The sequence below is a fragment of the Sus scrofa genome, chromosome 10, assembly GCF_054392235.1.
Source record: "Sus scrofa isolate SSC_HxYL_T2T_F1_AM1 chromosome 10, Sscrofa_HxYL_maternal_Yorkshire_Landrace_v2.0, whole genome shotgun sequence".
NCBI classification, from domain to species: Eukaryota; Metazoa; Chordata; class Mammalia; order Artiodactyla; family Suidae; genus Sus; species Sus scrofa.
In genome coordinates, this window is record NC_139392.1 from 8,997,350 (window position 1) to 9,016,048 (window position 18,699).

At 34.9% G+C, this 18,699-nt stretch overlaps 1 protein-coding gene across 1 annotated transcript in view; it reads right to left on the reverse strand.

The window, feature by feature from the left end:
- The window catches only part of USH2A (usherin), an 837,868-nt gene that overhangs the window by 670,522 nt on the left and 148,647 nt on the right, over positions 1–18,699 (reverse strand). Inside the window, exons 11-12 of the mRNA XM_021064292.2 lie at positions 7,015–7,210; positions 4,134–4,264 (exon numbers count right to left, since the gene is read on the reverse strand). Of these exons, the coding sequence (XP_020919951.2) occupies positions 4,134–4,264; positions 7,015–7,210 (327 nt within the window). The remainder of the gene's footprint in view (positions 1–4,133; positions 4,265–7,014; positions 7,211–18,699) is intronic.

Below are 18,699 nucleotides of genomic sequence, written 5' to 3' on the forward strand. Positions count from 1 at the left end.
TTCATTCTCTTGCATATGAGCACCATGTATTGGAAAGACTCGTCTTCATTTAATTATCCATTATTGACTTCTATTTTGATTCCATTGTGGTCCAAGAACCTACTCTCTACAGTTTCAGTTCTTTTAAATTCACCGAGGTTTGCTTTATGTCCCAGGATACTGTCTACCTTGGTATTCATGTATTTTAGATGTGTACTCTGCTATGTTGAGTGGACTCTTCATCAAATGTCAGATCTTGCGGGTTGAAGGTAATTTTTTGTCTTTTTGTCTTTTTAGGGCCACACCCACAGCATATGGAGATTCCCAGGCGAGGGGTCTAATTGGAGCTGTAGCCGCCAGCCTGCACCACAGCCACGTCAGACCCAAGCTGTGTCTGCAACCTACACCACAGTTCACAGCAATGCCGGATCCTTAAGCCACTGAGCGAGGCCAGGGATCAATCCTACAACCTCATGGTTCCTAGTTGGATTCATTTCCTCTGCGCCAGGATGGGAACTCTGGTTGAAGGTAACTTTGATTTCTTACTCTTGATGATTTTCTGTTGCTCTATAAAATTTGTTGAAACTTCTTTCACTTCTTTTTTTAAATTTATCCTTTCAGGTCTCAATTTTTTCCTGTATTTGCAGCTCTGCTGTTTGGTACAAGCTCATTTAGAATTTCTATGTCTTTTAATTACTCCTAATTTTTACATAATGTAAGTTTTTCCATGCTTTTTATGTACAGCCTAAAAGGACTTAAAATTATTATACTTGTAGTGAATTTTTTTATAAAATCAGATGATGGATCATGATTTTTTAAATCCAGTCTGGCCATTTAAATTTTAAGTTGGTTTATTAGAACATTTACATTTAATGGTATTGTGATATTAACGCTTAGTAAGTGTGCCTTTTAATTTTTTAGTTTTTAATTATTCTGTTTTTCAGTCTCTACTTACTTTTTCTTACAGTGTTGTAGTTGAGTATATGGTTTTTTTCCTTGAATTATACCTTAGAATTCCATTTTGATTTATCTGTAGTTCTTATTATTTTCATTTGTTAAAGTTTTATTGAGGTATAGCTGTGTAACAATGCTGTGATAACTTCTGCACAACAAAGTGATTGTTATATATATACACACATCTATTCTTTTTCAGATTCTTTCCCCATATAGATTGCCACAGAATACTGTGTAGAGTTCCCTGTGATATACAGGTCTCCATTAGCCAGTCATTCCATATACCTCTTTATGCCTATGCCAAATCCCAAACCCCCAGTCCATCCTTCCCTCTGCCCTTCCCCTAATGTAGTGTTTTTAGTACATTATCCTTATAGTCTTTAGTTGTTATTCTAGATATCACATATCAGAGTCTGCTAGTTTTTATTTCAGCAATACCAGTTAAGTATAGAAAAAGTACCTGCCCTTTAAGTTCTCTTAACCTCTCAATTTTTAATTGTTTAAATATCTCCTCTAATATTTTGGGGAACAGTGATACAATTTTATGTTTACCATCAAAAAATGTTAAAAACTTGAAGAGGATGGGGAAAATGTACTGTATTTAGCCCTATTTTAACTGTGATGTTTTTTATTCCTTCCTGATATTTCAACATTCCTTCATTTGTCATTTCCTTTCCGTTCAGAGAAGTTCCTTCAGCCAAACTTGACAGTAGGTATATGCTGGATGCAAATGGACGAGTGTTTTAAAATCCTAACAGGATAGTTCTACCATCTAAATCAGCTTGATGCTGGTATTGTTGCCTTTTTTTCATTCCTTTTGATATTATCCCAGTTCTTGGCATAAGTGAAATCCTATTAGAACCTGGATATTTTGGTATTGTAAGACTCTGAATCTTCCTTAAATCTTGCTTTAACAGTGAGGCTTCCGATGAAATGCCTCTGGTGGTGAAGAGGGAGGTTCCCTCACCACTGCCAGGTGGAGATGGAAGGCAATGTTCTCCACTCTGGCTCCAATGACCCAGCAGGAGAGAGCCTATTACCGCTGCACAGGACTTGGAGTTCTGCTCTCCATTAGGATGCAGAAAACACTGCCCCTGGCTGCTCCCTTTCAAGGCGATCCCAAAGGATGCCTGCTTATATTGATGACATCAGTGGTCCGTGATGTCCTACCTTTTGTAATGTCATTGCCCTGAGGAGGTTCATGTATAATTGCACCCAAAAATCAGGTTCACCCCATGAAAAGCGGGGAACGAGATTCAGAACCAGAAGTGTACTGGCGAGTCTCCATTGTACGATAAAACAATTCTTCCCCAATTCGAGTTTGGTGACATCTTATGGGTAGCTTAAAATTGAGCGTGGTGGGCTTTTTCTCCTTCATATATCCACTTCTTAAATATTTACGACCACAGAACCACTGAAACTGTTCCCTATCCCAATGAAGTAGACTTGAAATAGAAATCTGAGAAAAATTATTTTTGTATTTCTTACACTCCTAAGTCGTAGAATTGAGAGACTAATCTGCCACACTTTAATTCATATGATTATGACATAAAAATGAAACTTCAAGAAGTATAACTTTAGTTCACAATTTTTCAGTACAATATACCAAAATTACCTGACTTATTCAGTGAGAAATAGTTAAACGAAAACTTTACGTAATGATCTCATTATTTTAACAGCCATTCTAAGTGACCATCTATGAGATCAGTGCTCAAAACCTCATTCACGCAACATTAAACAAATATTTATGGGGTGCTTATTATATGACTCAAACCGTATTGTTGGTATCAGAGGAAAAAAAAGACGAAGAAGCAAATAAATGAATTTGTTTGATTTGCTTAGTTAAATAACGGCTGTAATGAAAATACCATGGCATTATGTAAAACACAGTGTTTTGAGAATGTTCTGTAACTGGGTGGTCAGTGAAGAGATCTTAAGAGATATGTCAGTCTTTGAACTGAGACATGAATAACAAGCAAATGACATCCATGCTGAAAACTCAGGGCAAATACGTAAGGATGAGATGCATAAAGACACAGTCAGATTTTATTAATCAACGTATAAAACTGCAGTATGACTTTCTTGGAAAACAGTGCCTCAACATCACAATATAAAAATAGTAGAAGTTGCCTTTATTAATTATTCTTCTACTCTTCAGCCCTGCAGTGAGGCATATAATGTTCTTTCATTAACACACTGTATTTAAGCTGAAAGTCTTCAAATCCGTATTTTACCTCACTTTGTATTTGGCTTTCATTTGTTAAAATAGTTTTTAATGCATGCTACAAATTATACGACAAATGTATTTCGCCTTGAACTTACTGTCTTGTAACTTAACTCTTTTCTTTAACCAGATTGTGGATTATGCTCCTAGCCACTGCATTCTCAATTATTTGCAAGAGAATATGTAATTATTAAAATTTAATACAATCATTGAATAGATTCTTCAAAGTAAATTGGCCCTTTATTTCCATGTGGTAGTATGGTCAGAACAGGTAAAGAGCACCAGCTGAAGACAGCGCATTTAAATACGAAGCTGCTTTTCCTGATTTCTAACACAGTTAGAATCTGTGTTCACATAAGTGAGACACCAATGTGCGTGATGTTGGTAATTAAAATTTGTAAAATTATAAAAATCCATTGTATTGTTAGAGGAAAGGTTAAAATAAATTTAGAACAGAGCTACCAGAATGCCCATGTGGCTCTGTAGGAAAGCAACTTTTGCTGTACTATCTGCTTTGGATTTGGGAGGAAAACTTATTTAATATCATGTATTAATATTGATTCACAAACAGTTCTAAAATATATACTTATTTCCTAGTTTACATGAAACACCCTACCTCTCAATTTTTTGGACAATTTTATTTATTTTTGTTTTTATTTCTTTAAATGATTTTTATTTTTTCCACTATAGTTGGCTTACAGTGTTCTGTCAGTTTTCTACTGTATAGCAAAGTGGTAGACAATTTTAAAATTAAAAATAAAATGGGCCTTTCTTATATGCAAAGGGCCACCGGAGTAACCTTCTATTTCACATGCATATTCGAAGTTGGACAGGAATACTCCAAGAGCAGCCATCTCTTTGAAATGCAAACACACCCAGAGGACTTCCTGATAGAGTCTTCAATTTCACTGATAGACCATCTCCTGAATTAGTTTCTGAAAGACAGGCATTCTTTACCTTCAATGCAGAGACTCACCTGATTGCAAAGGACGCTACTGTTTCTAGTGCCAACTTTGTCACAATCACAGGGCTGGCAAACATCTATGGCTGAAGGATCTGCACCAACTTGTCGGAAAAAGTAATCCTTACACAGCTCACAGTTCTTTCCTGTGTCAGGGAAAGGTTATGCATTATGACTTCTAATTCATTAAAATCAGCTGCATAATTCAAAATTAAAGACTGTATTCCTTTGAGGGAATTCCATAATTTTCGGGACGTCCATTTTAATGCACCTTTCATCTCTACCTGCCAATTTAGTGATCCACAGCATATGAAACAATGAACCTGTTACAAACTGTGCTTTACTTCATTAAACTCCCATCTGGTATATAATATCCCACTTCTAAAAAGCTGGGCTTTGTAGGGGCCCATACATTTTGAAGGAGTTTGTTTCTAAACTTAAACTTTTATTTCTAGGACTTGGCACATAATCTAAATCAAATATGAGAAATGTCTATATGTGTGGTAGATGATAGCTATTCAGTTGGAAGCAGATCGGCATACAGCAGTAAAATATTTTTCCAGAACTAAATCTTGTGGAAGAGAAGATGGATCTTAACATAATTTATTATTTTATAGTTAATGTGATTAAAAGCAAATGCTTCTGTTAGTGCTTATGGCCATTATTTTTCATTTCAAATATCAACAGAGAAATTTAGTATGCTTAGCCGTGCCAAGTACATTTCCTATTAAATAGAATATCTTGACACATTAGAAATAGGAGGCAATTCCTATTGTTTACAATTACTCAGATATTCTCCCTTGATTTTATATAAGAAAACAATCTAAACTACAGGGAGTTACTAAAATAAATGTGAGTCGTGTATAAGACCACTGAAATGAAACTCAAAGCTATCAATTCCTTTCAATATTATGCACACTTGCTCAAATACTGCTGAAATCGGCCCAACATTAGAAGATGAAGATAACTTAGTCAAGAGAAAAACTCACATTAGGATGGATATTCGTTAAGGACTAATTAAAAATTAAATGGATTTCTAAATGTCTAGAATACTTCCATTTATATATGCTGATGACTCCCAAATTTATATCTCCAATCTAGAAATCTCTCCTTTATTTATCCTTCAATGAATATTTATTGAGTGATTACCATGTAACCAACACCGTGCTAAGTGCTGAGGAATAGAGTGCTGAGCAAAATACACACTGCACCCTTTCCACAGGGCTTTCTTACCGTCTGGTGAGTGAGATGAATCTTAATTCAACCATTACAGGAATAAATACACATTTACAAACGGTGATAAGCATAAGGTGCCGCTAAACACTATAAATCACATGGATCTCCTCTGACGTGCATCGTGGAAGGCTTTCTCTAAGAAAGGAGATTCAGAACCGTACTTTCAACTGCCCTAAAGAGAGTTTCTTCTTTGTTTTTTGTAAACACAACAGGGTACATGTCCGGAAAAGAACTTGCCATCTTCTCGTGAAGTTTAATCCTCCTATGTTTCCTCTCTCAGTGGCTGGTTCCAACACAGAGCGTGTTGCTCAACTGGGAATGTTAGGCATACATCTTGACGCTTCCTCCTTCCTTTCCCTGCAGCCTATGGCTTGCTCAGAAAATGCTGTCCCTTTCTACCTTAAATATCTGTTGGATCCCCTGACCTCTGTCCATACCCCCTTAAATGTCTTCCAGAATCATTTCTCATCTGGACTACTTCAGGGTTCTACTAATTGGTGTTCCAATACCACTGTGGACCCTCTCCAATCCATTCTCCACTTTATAACCAGATGGGTCTTCAAAAAACACACTTATCATGTTCCTTTCCTCTGCAAAACCGTTGAGTGGCATCTCATTAACATTAGGATAGAAGCCAATCTCTTTATCATGGTTTATAGAGCCCCCCTCATACCTGGACTCTGCCTTCCTTTCTTGTGCCTTTTCTGAAAATCAGTCATTTGCACTGTTGTCAACTCTTCAAGGGTGTCATGCTTTTTTCTCCTCTCCACCACTGCCCAACTATTTTTTTACTGGAAAACTTTGTGCACTCCCCTAATCCCTACCCTGGATAACTCCTACTATACTACCCTATTTTAGCACTCATCAGACAATTTTGTAATTGTTCCTTTAATGAGGTGCTTTTACCATCATGTAATAATCCATACAAAGAAAGGAAAATTCATTATCTTGTTCATCTTTACATCCCCAGCACCTAGCCAAGGTCTTGTCACATTTTTAGGTCATCAATAATTATCTAATACATTCATTCATGCTTCAGAGTTGCAAATTTTCAAACCTATCAGACTTGAGCCATTATATTTCACAAATTTAGACACTGTCTATTTCTGCATTAACATATCAGCCTTTTAGAAAATAGTAGTTTTCAATGAGTAATCAAAATGCTGGACGATTTTAGTATAAGACTTCAATAATTATTTTCTGTATTTAAAAAGAGTCCACATCCAAACTGAATGAATGTAAACCTCTCTACCTAAGAATCCAGGTATAACAGAAGATCAGGGTCACACAAGGAAACTTATTTTAAAGATGTATCTACTCAAATTAATGCAATAACTCTGATTTATCCAAAGTACATTCATGTTTTAATCAAATACTGTGAACTTATAAAAATTTATTTTTCCTGAAAAGATATAGTCTAAGAGTAGAATGTTATTTCTGATAACTACCTAATTATTTGACACTCTGAAGATGAAACAAAGTGGTGTGGTTTTCAAAGTTAATCATATGAAAGTTCTTTCTTAAATAAGATAGCAATAACAATTAAAATAATAGGCATTGTTTTAATTTTAATTTTTCTCAGTTTTTCAATTTTATATATAAAAGCGCATGGGCTTCAAAGCCAAATCTGTCTTTGCTATTTGTGTTATTTGCTAGTCACCTGTAGTGTTATGCTCACAGTCGTCGCAAACTCCTCCACCCCCTCTGTGGTGCTCAAATGGAAAGGGGTCCACGGAGATGTTGTAGTGACAGCTTCTCGAATGGCCGTTGCATTCACAGCGTTTACAATTAAAAGCATGAACGTGGTCACTTTGGCGGAAAGGCTTGTCATTATAAAGAGGCAAGCAGTGATCACACTAGAACAATAAAGCAATATCAGAATGATGAAAATATAAATCTATGATTTACTTAAATACCAGGCACTTCAGCTGGATGGAAAGCTAACATCAAGGTATTAAACGCCAGCAACTATTATACCATGAATAATGTTTTCTAAATCAAAACTTAGCATATTATAGGCATGGTAGTACAGAATTGGAAAAGTGACAATGTAAGCTAAAACCTTGTAAAGTGATCTTAATAATCAATGGCAAAAATTATGACTGTTCCACAATCTTAAAGTTTTTTGTCAAAACATTAAAAACCTAACTTCTGGAGTTACTCTTGTGGCTCAGCAGACAGTCTGACTATTATCCATGAGGATGTGGGTTCGATCCCTGGCCTCACTCAGTGGGTTAAAGGATCCAGCATTGCTGTGAGCTGTGCTACAGGTCACAGACGTGGCTTGGATCTGGTGTTGCTGTGGCTGTGGTGGAGGCTGGCAACTGCAGCTCCAATCTGACCCTTAGTCTGGGAACTTCCATATGCCATGGCTACAGTCCTAAAAAATGGAAGGGAGGAAGGGAGGGAGAGGAGGGAAGACAGACAGACTTGACGTCCCAATTCTGGTTCCATGGGTAAAGAGCTTGGAGTTTTGAATTCATCATAACAGAAAAATAAAATCTGCACTGACTGAAAAATCAACAATTCTCCCTGGATCCCTAAGCTAAGGACACAGGGAAAACAGCTGTCCTCAAGACTGGAGAGACAGTCAAATACAGGGAGTGCCAAATATAGCAGCCAAGACTCACTAGCAGAAGCTACCATAGGAATTGTGTGAAATAAAGTGTTGAGAGGAAAAAAAAAAAAAAAAACCAATCTAGAATTCTGTACTCTGAAAAATTATCCTTCAAAAGTAAAGGGGAAATAAAGATTTATTAGACAAGCAGAAATCAAGAAAATGTGCTGGCAGTAGACCTGACTTGCAAGAAATGTTAAAAGATGTTTTTTACAGAAAAGGAAAACAATATAGGTTAGAAATCTGGATCTTCACAAAGAAAGAAGAGCATCAGAGAAGGAATAAATGGAGACAAAACTGTAAAACTTCTTAGTTGCAAATGTAAAGTGAATACAGTAGAACCAACATTCAATACACTGTAATATTAGAAACTTCGAAAATAAAATCATTTCTCTGTAAAAAATCACTGACTATCTTGAATAGTGCTGGCGTTCTTATTCTATAACTTTTATTTCTGGCTTTCTTATTCTATAACATATTTTCTTTTTTTTTTTTTTTTTTTTTTTTTTGTCTTTTTGCCATTTCTTGGGCCACTCCCGTGGCATATGGAGGTTCCCAGGCTAGGGGTTGAATCGGAGCTCTAGCCACCAGCCTACACCACAGCCACAGCAACACGGGATCCGAGCCAAGTCTGCAAGCTACACCACAGCTCATGGCAACACCAGATTGTTAACCCACTGAGCAAGGGCAGGGATGGAACCCGCAACCTCATGGTTCCTAGTTGGATTCGTTAACCACTGTGCTACGACGGGAACTCCTATAACATATTTTCTAAGCCTTGAGAATTATCATTCCACTTTATAAGTATGAATAAGCTTGCTCCTATCATTTTCACGTTTGCACTTTCATCGTCATGAAATGTCTGAGAATTCCTTTAATGTCAAGTTTTTGTTGGCATCACTTCCTCTCAGACATCTTCACCTATTCATCACAACCAGTGTCCTCATTTACGCTTAATCCACCTTCATTAAGCTGCTCTGGCTGCAAATATAAAATATTCCAAATAGTGACAACGATCAGCTATTTCTTCTGCAAGAAAAAAATGTTCAGCTGAAATTTCACTCCCAATATATTCTTTCTTTTCATCTTTGTTGGCGAAATCCTTTTTGAATAGTCATGCTCCGTACAGGCCGGAAGCTGCAGCTCTGATTTGACCCCTAGCCTGGGAACTTCCATATGCCATGGATACAGACTTAAAAAGACCAAATAAATAAACAAAGAGTGAAGAGTAATACTCATAAAATGCCCCATGGGTATATTACCTATAAGGAGATTACACAACCATAAGCTTCTTAATGAATGAACTGATTAATGTATGTGCACTGACCAGTCACTATCAGACCGCAAGTGCCATGACTGGTCAATGATCATGATGTGACATGGCTATTTATCCAATAATTCATGGACTGATGAGCCAGCAGCAAAAGTTGTATTTTAAACAATTACTGTCAATATATCAATGATAACCAATATTTCAACTATGTTCTAAGAGGATTGTTATTTATACTGTTAAACGAAATTCATGCATATTGGAAGCGTGCAGAGAGGACCGCCTGGGTAACTGAAGAGAAATTTTCTAAATCACATAACAGATCTGTCATGCACTGAATCAATTAAAGATAGACTTTTTTAAATTAATGATTTTAGCATCTAATATAAATACAATTTATAGACAAAATTATATTTCATAGATTAAGGGACTATTCATGGGAACTGTGTGAAAATTTTAGCATAAATGTGTACTTAATAAAAGTAATAAAATCCCTTTTATAAAATAAATAAGTGGGAGTTCCTACTTTGGTACAGTGGGTTAAGAATTCAACTGCAGCAACTCTGGTCACTGTGGAGGCATGGGTTTGATCCTTAGCCTGGCACAGTGGGTTAAAGGATACAGTGTTTCTGCAGCTGCAGGGCAGGTCACAGTTATGGCCTGGATTCAACCCCTGGCCCAGGAACACCCATATGACATGGGTGTGGCCATAAAATTAAAATCTCATAGCATCACTATTCACAACAGCCAAGACAAGGAAACAACCTAAATTTCCATTGACAAATAAATGGATTAAGAAGATGTGGTACCTATATATATAAAATGGAATAAAGAAGAACCATGAAAGAGCCATAAAAAAGAATGAAATAATGCCATTTGCAGCAACATGGATGAAACTAGAGATTCTCATACTAAGTGAAGTAAATCAGAAAGAGAAAGACAAATGCCATATGATATTGCTTGTATGTGGAATCTAAAACATGGCATGAGTGAGCTCATCTACAGAAGAGAAATAGACTTACAGAGAGAACAAACTTGCATTACCAAGAGAGAGGGAAGAGGGAAGAGGGGAGAGGGAGTGGGGTGGACTGGGAGTTTGAGGTTAGTAGATGCAAACTATTACATTTAGAATGGACAGCAAAGAGGTCCTACAGTCTAGCACAGGGAACTACACCCAGTATCTTGGGATAGACCATGATGGAAGATAACAAGAAAGGGAATGTGTGTGGGTTACTTTGCTGTATAGGAGAAATTGGCACAACACTGTAAATCAAGTATACTTTAATAAAAAAAGAAAAAGAAAAAATGAGTGGAAAATAAAAATCACTGATAATTCAACTGCCAAATGAAAAGTCAAAACATTTAAATGATTTTTTCAAAACTTTTAAATGTGTATTTTTTCCCTTTTTCTCAAAATTGGGAATACACAAAAACACACACACATATACACATACCATATTATTACATAGATTATCGTTAAATATTATATTAGTTATTTTAGTATTCATAAGTTATTTAGCCATTCCACAACTACAGCAGAAACCTTTTGCTTTTTCTATTTTTTTTGTTTTTGTTGTAGATACATATAAGAATTTCCTTTAGGAAATTATAAATGATAGTTATACCATAAATATAAATATTTTTAAAGATTTTGCTTAAAATGACCCAATTCCTTCTAGAAAAATTAATTTATAATCCCACAAGTGATATCTGAGAATGTACACTTTCTTGGGTTCAACTTAAAACTATGATTACCTGTTACTACCTTTATTTTAGAAAAATATTAATCATTGTTTCAGTATGCACGTCTTTGGTTACCAGTAAAGTTAAATATTCTTTACTCGGTTTTGAAAAATATAACCTTTTTTCAGAAAATCTCTTAATTTTGCACATTAATCTTTAAATTGATTTTAAGCATCTTTCCATATATTACATATTCCTTTTGCCAGTCAAATAGTGAGGATTTAGTTCATAATTCTGAATATATAGTTATATTTTCTTTTCTTTTTCTACTTCTACTTAATTGGCCCAAATTTTTCAGCATCATAGTTAATATATACAGCAGAGAGGTGATGGGTGGACATGTTTTTATCATTTCTGATTTTAATGAAAATGCCTTTAGTATTACAACTTTTATAATGATGCTGACTATTGATTTCAGGTGGATAATTTTTATCATTTAAAAGAAATCTCTATTCCAAAATAAATAAAATGCTTTTATATAAAAATGATATATTATCAATTTTACTAAGTGTTCTGAAATAGCTGACCTACCAAATTGACAAATTATGTTATACGTTAATTAGTATCTATGGTTGTATTCTTAGAATAAGCATCATTAACGGTAATCATAATGTTAAATAATGGTAAAAAAAATCTAGAATTTCTGTATTTATAGTAATAAATTAGACTGCTCTAGGTTTTTATAAAGACATTGAAATGAGTAAAATCTTAAAGCTATAAGTAAAATATGTATTTATCAAGTTAATTTTAGTGTCAGATCAAAGATCTTCATTTTGTACACTAAAACCTATTATAATTTGTCATTATATCATATATTAAGTATGACTGATTCTAAATATTTAAAATGAATATGTACCTACCAGAATTTCTGAATTATTTTATCTTTTTTTTGTTTTTGCTGTAAAATACTCATTGTGACTTGAGAAAGTACCCAAGTTATTTCAGAGTTACATATTTAAATTATGAACCAGAATAGTCAAACCAGGTGAGATAAAGAGTCAAAAAGCCTCTGTATCTGTTCATAATAATTTTTTTATTAACATTGTTAAAATCTATTTTGATATTTTGGACAACAAAGATTTACTTTTTCTAGTTTCTATAATAAATATCTAATACCTCAGAACAGTTGACAAATTTCACCATTATTAGAACTGTAGTCAAAGCATTTTTTTCCAGTATTTTGAACAATTTATTCCCTTAATGTTTTTAAAGGTAGAAAGAAAAAAAATAAGAATTTGATTGTCCAATGTGTTAATTGTATCCTTAAAATTCTAGCATGAAAAACACATTGTCTTTTTCTATTTAGCTGAGAGAAAAAGGAAAAAGAAAAAGAGAGTAAACATTACGTCACAATGTTCACAAAGCTAAGGCTACACTCTAATTGATAAAGTTTGCATTCTCATATTTTGGTCTATTTAAAATTTCATATCAGGAGTTCCCACTGGGGCTCACAGGAAACAAATCTGATTAGCATCCACGAGGACACAGGTTCGATCCCTGGCTTCCCCCAGTGAGTTAAGCAACCAGCGCTGCCTCGAGCTGTGGTGTAGGTCACAGACACGGCTCTGATCTGGCGTTGCTGTGGAGGAGGCCAGCAGCTACAGCTCCAATTTGACCCCTAGCCTGGGAACCTCTACTGGCCTTAGATGTGGTCCTAAAAGACAAAATAATAATTGATATATTTGCTTTGGAATGATGAAGAATTTTCTCCCCCAAATCAATTCCAACCCTTTGGGCTGGATGGCTGCCTCTCTTTTCTTCTCTTACAGCCCTCTGTAAATACCTTGACCCTGCTCCTATCACTGCGAATTCAAATGATTGGTTTGCTTATAGGTATCTTTCAGGAAACACAAGTTACTGATTGTTATACTCCTCTGTCATTCTCGCAGTAGGAGCCTAATAACACAATTGCCAAGCTGTTAACTGAAAATTCACATCTAATGATGTTAATTTCCAGTGAAAATCATTCTTGAAAAAATTTAGAGAGAGATACAATGGGAACAATTAATAAAAATAATGTTTATGTAAAATGCTCACAACTGCCTGATATCTAATGACACCAACAAATATAAAATGAAACATTTTGAAAGATATGTAGCAATCAGCAGGCTACTATCAAGTATGGGTTCTCCGCCAAAACATTTTCAAAGTGGGGGAATTGACCTCTTTTAGTTTTTGCTCATCATCAATAACTCTTGTAAATCAGTTTTATTTCATAAAGACAAAAGTTAGAGATTAGGCATAGGATGAAGTCAGACGTCCTAGTTCAATTATTAGTGCAGACGCTCACTGAGAAAAGTTAATATAAACTTCCTATTTTCTCTCCTCTGGGTACTATATGAAGCATTTAAAATTAATTATTTCATTGAATCCTCTAGGCTTTGGGTTATATGGTGTCCCATGTCTGATGTCTATTCCTTGATGTGCTAACCCCTGTGTGCTTGTATATATAATTCTATCTCTTAAAGATACTTATATATTTACATATAAAAATATATTTATATATAAAAATACCTCAAAGATATTTATATTTATATATATATATAATTCTATCTCTTAAAGATACTTATATATTTACATATTTACATATAAAAATACCTCAAAGATATTTATATTTATATATATATATAATTCTATCTCTTAAAGATACTTATATATTTACATATTTACATATAAAAATACCTCAAAGATATTTATATTTATATATATATATAATTCTATCTCTTAAAGATACTTATATATTTACATATTTACATATAAAAATACCTCAAAGATATTTATATTTATATATATATATAATTCTATCTCTTAAAGATATTTTTCTCATCTAACACATGGGACTAGTAATTTCTGCCTCATAAGGATGTTGTAAAGACAAGGCACTTAGCAGAGTGTCACATAGTATGCCCTCAATAAACAATGTCTACTGCTTTATAGTTGGTTAGATTAGCAATTGAAGGTTAAAGTAGTTAATGTGAAAAATACCGTTGTACCACAAGTCTTTGAGTCTCTTTACCTCTGTGAATCTCAGTTTCCTCATCTCTATAAGGAAGGCAATGTAACACAGCACCTTTATTATCACTGACACAAAACAGTCCAAGGATTAGTGGTAATATTTAAAATATGTCACCACAAAGTCTGGCACATATTATACATTCAGAATCTGGAAGTTACAAGATGAAGGAGGAATAATGAGGAGGAAGAAAAGAGTAGAACTCCAACAGAGGTGTTGAACTCAAGTTCAAGTAACACCAGCATTATGTAAGACAATCCTTACACAATGTATTGTCTCTACCCATTGATTGGGGAGTTTGTGATCATAAATGGACTGCTCCATGAACCGATTTAGAGGATGCAGCCTACAGACTGGACCAAGGAACAATCAACAACCGAAATTCATCTCTTGCTTCTCTTCTGTCGCTACAACTCCTGAGGAAGGCTTAGCTACACTTCACTCCTAGTAGCCACCTGACATCACCAGGATATAACTATTGCTTCTAGTAGCCCTAAGTGTGAGGGAGATAATATTCTAATTGTATAAATAAAAGAATAGATAAAACTCGCTTTTTGATCTCCTGGCTTTGGAGAAGAGAATTATGCTTATTAGGTTTTCGTCCCCAGGTCAATGAGCTGTGCAGTTGATTCATTCTCAATTAAAAACAAACAAAAAACAAACAAACGCACACACACACAAAAAAAACTATCCACTGCAAAATTCTGTGCAATGTTTAAAGCCTTTTTTTCAAACTTCATTTCAAAGCATCCTTATTGACACCTTTGCTCCCAATGATGGAGTTAACATTATTCAAGTTATGCTTTCTTGCATCACTTGGTGGAAGTGATGATATGCAACCTGTGGTCCTGTCACAGTGATTACAGATGCCGTTTGTCTTCTACAAAGCAACTGCCGGCTGTTTGAGCTTGGGATATTGCCTACACGAGTTGGTGGAGCAAATCCAACAAAAGCATTCCTTCGATAGTCTTATGAACACAATGTTTATGTTTTTAGATGCTGATCTAAAAGGGCTCATTTGAGAGTTTATCCTTATTGTCGATTTAGAAGCCACTATCAAAAAGTCCTACAGTAAGTAATACTGAACTAAATAATATATCAACGCTCGCAAGATACAATCCTGGCTCCTTTAATGTTTGAAAACAAAGAGGAATTTACCACTAACCTAATGGAATGGTCTGAGTCCAACTAGGTAGTTGTTATTGCAAATGGCTAGCTTTCCTTTGGGGCACAATAAATAACCTATAGAAATATCGGTAACATGTTATCTCTTTCTAAAGAAAGCAAGCATAGCTATCATTTTTCAACTCTCAAATTTAATGTTTTTTGAAAAAAATTGTTATAACACTAGGGTTTGGTGAAAAGGCCATACAGACACTAGTTCTAGTAGGGCATTTTGTCCACATTTATAAAGGCAACAAATGTGTATTTCACTGGACCCAACAATTCCACTTAGAATTCAGAAAAATACATTTTTAAACTACTTGAGAAAGATTTTTTAAATAATGTGGTCTTTATGGCAGGAAAGAAGGGATACAATATAAATGTCCAAAAGTAAGGAAGTGGTTAAAAAAATCATATATCTTCAAAGAAATATAATGCAAATACTTGCAAGTACAAATGTAGAAGAGTAGTCATAATACATTTTGTATTAAAAACAAATGAAAATATGTAGTGTATAATCCTATTTTCTAGATAAAGGTAGCTTCATCTGTGAATATGGAGATACAACTTTAAGAAGATAGAGATAAATGATAGAAATTTGTTTAGTGTAACAATAATAAAAAAATCGAAAAGGATACAAAGTATATGCCAAGGTTGTCTAAGGGTGGTAGGGTTACAGATGACTTTTCATAACATTCTTTCTTTCCATAGTGTGCATTTATTACTAATGTATTAAAAATTGTGAGCAAATAAAATGCAACTGCATGGATAGCTACAAGAAAATTATACATTATTTCCATCATTTGCATGTAACATTTCACTGAGAAAAACTAAGAAAATTAAAATGTTCTTGTTTTAAATTACACACACATCAGTAAGGTACTACAGAGAAAATGACTCTCTTTTTGAACATAACGTAGGCTGAGAGAGTACATGAATTACCAGTAAGCAGAATGTGATTGTTTAAAGATGTCAAGTTTTCAAAATAATGAGATTAACATACAGAACCAAGGATTTTTAGAGAGAACAGCTTAAATTTCTGTTTAAAAGTATGATTTAAAACGTACTCAACTCTAAGACACATTGACATGCAGTTTGGCCTCGATCCTAAAGATGAAGCTTGGTTTTCACCATTTTGTTTGGTTAAAAAGACAGAGAAATGAGGAGAACACTTGCTAGTCTATCCTTTGATCATAACATTTCCAAACCTCTTACATTTTTCATCTTATACTCCGGTTTCTCACAACTCCGTTTAAAAGGTAAAAGATTTATATGATCTGAAGAGAAACCAGAGTTATCTTACAACTCCTTTTAGATAACACACAGAAAACCAAGACATTATCGTATCATAGAATAAGAGCACTATGAGTGAATTTTGAATTCTCACAATTATTTCTATTTCTTCTATCAATGACTTAAAGTTTCTTTTTTTTTTTTGGAGTGTGAATTTTTTTTTAATTTGTATAATGATTTTTATTTCTGTCCATTATGAAGTTTCATTTGAAATGTGGAACGAGTTGTATATCTTATACTCTATGCAGCTTCTGAACCAAAGACTTTTCTATCTAATGTTTTCTCAATCTCCAGTTGGTCATTTGTCGCTTTTAATGATTCAGTTTCAGTTTCTTCTGTAACAACTGAATTCCCCCCGGATGCTCAAACTATGAGATTAGACAATGGCTCTATCAGGGTGAGGACTTTTAGCACTGATCCATTTAACTGCTTTGACTTTGATACCTTCTTAAAGGCTACTAATCAACTCCACTAAATTGCAGCCAGCTACCTCGGCATGTTCAGGGAGAAAAAACATAGAATAATCATTGAACGTAGAAGATAGTGATGAAATTTGTTTTAGTACATTACATGTTCATATACAGTAACATTTCTCTCTTCCGGAGTGCTAAACAGGAGGAGTATTCTTTTGTTACTACTACAGACTAGCAAAGACAATCTTTCAAAGATCATCCACGGGCCCCAAAATATTTTATCAACTTCACTCACATCAGTCTCAATGTTTTCTGTCTTTTTTTTTTTTTTAAGGCCACACCCACTGCATATGGAAGTTCTCAGTCTAGGGACTGAATCAGAGCTGAAGCTGCCAGCCTATGCCACAGCCTCAGAAATGTGGAATCTGATTTGTGTCTGAGACCTACACCACAGCTCAGGGCAACGTCAGATCCTTAACCCACTGTGTGAGGCCAGGGATCAAATCCGCATCCTCATGGATACTAGTTAGGTTCGTTACCACTGAGCCATGATGGGGACTCCCCATCAGTCTCAACCTTGATCCACTATTTCCAATAGTTCAAATTTGATCCAAATTTCCAAAGAACAAAAGTACATAGAGTCACATTTTTTAAATGTAACTATAGCAGCAACTCATCTCTCCACTCGCTTACCCAGCAATCTTAAATGCCCCTTCTTTGAAAGAAGGAAGAATAAAATGTTCTCTTAGCCAAATATACAAAAAGGCCATGGAAAGGTGGGAGGTGGGTGGGATCTGCCCACAAGTTACTCACGGAAGAGTTAGAGACTCAATACCGTGACAGACTCAGTGCCTTTGAAAGGCTCAAGTTGTTCCTAACCACAGCTAGCCCTCAAGTCAACAGAAACAAGTTCCCTTCAACAGGCACAGGTTAAGAAAACAAAGAAGTGAATAATTTGTTTTTGAATGGTTTCAAACAGATTAAAATCTTTTAATTTTCATTTTAAAAAGTCAAGTCTGGAAAATTTACAAGCAGCAGTTAATTCCCTCATTACGGTAAATAAATGAAATGATCCTTTTTTTAAAAAAAAAGTCTAATATATATGATTCAGGCTGAAATTTAGAGGTGCAAAGAACAACTATGAGTACTGCCTTGTTTTCTTAAGCATTTACAAAGAAAAAAACATTTTGTCTATATGGGATCCAAGCTACATCTCCAACCTACACCACGGCTCACAGCAACGCCAGATCCTTAACCCTCTGAATGAGGCCAGAGATCAAACCTGGATCCTCATGGATCCTAGTCCGGTTTGTGACCCACTGAGTCACAAGAAGAAAAATTCTTTCCATGTAGTAAGAACAGCAAGGGCTTATGGTATCAGGACTAAGTGCTTCATATGTATTATCTGACTAAATCTCCCCAACAATCTACAAAATAATAGTAGCTATTATTTCAGTTTTACAACTGAGAAAACTGAGGAATACGAAAGAAATTTAATAATTTTCTAAAATCACCCAGTAGGATGTCAGCCAGTATTAACTAGCATGTAAAGATTTCTGAGGACAGAAATGTTTCTTGCTTTTTTATTCATTACTCTATTTCCAGTGCCTAGAAGCCCTAACACATAGAGTATTCAATTTAGATAAAAAGATAACAGTTGGATAAATAGAAGATTAAATAGATAGATAGATATAGATAGGAAGGTGTGTGTGGGGGGGGGGACACAAACAAACATGCATAGGCATGTAGACAGCCTTTGCTCCTAATCAGCATCAGCAGGCTACACTGGGGGAGGAGTTGAGTGGATTCTCTATGGCTAAATGGCCATGCAC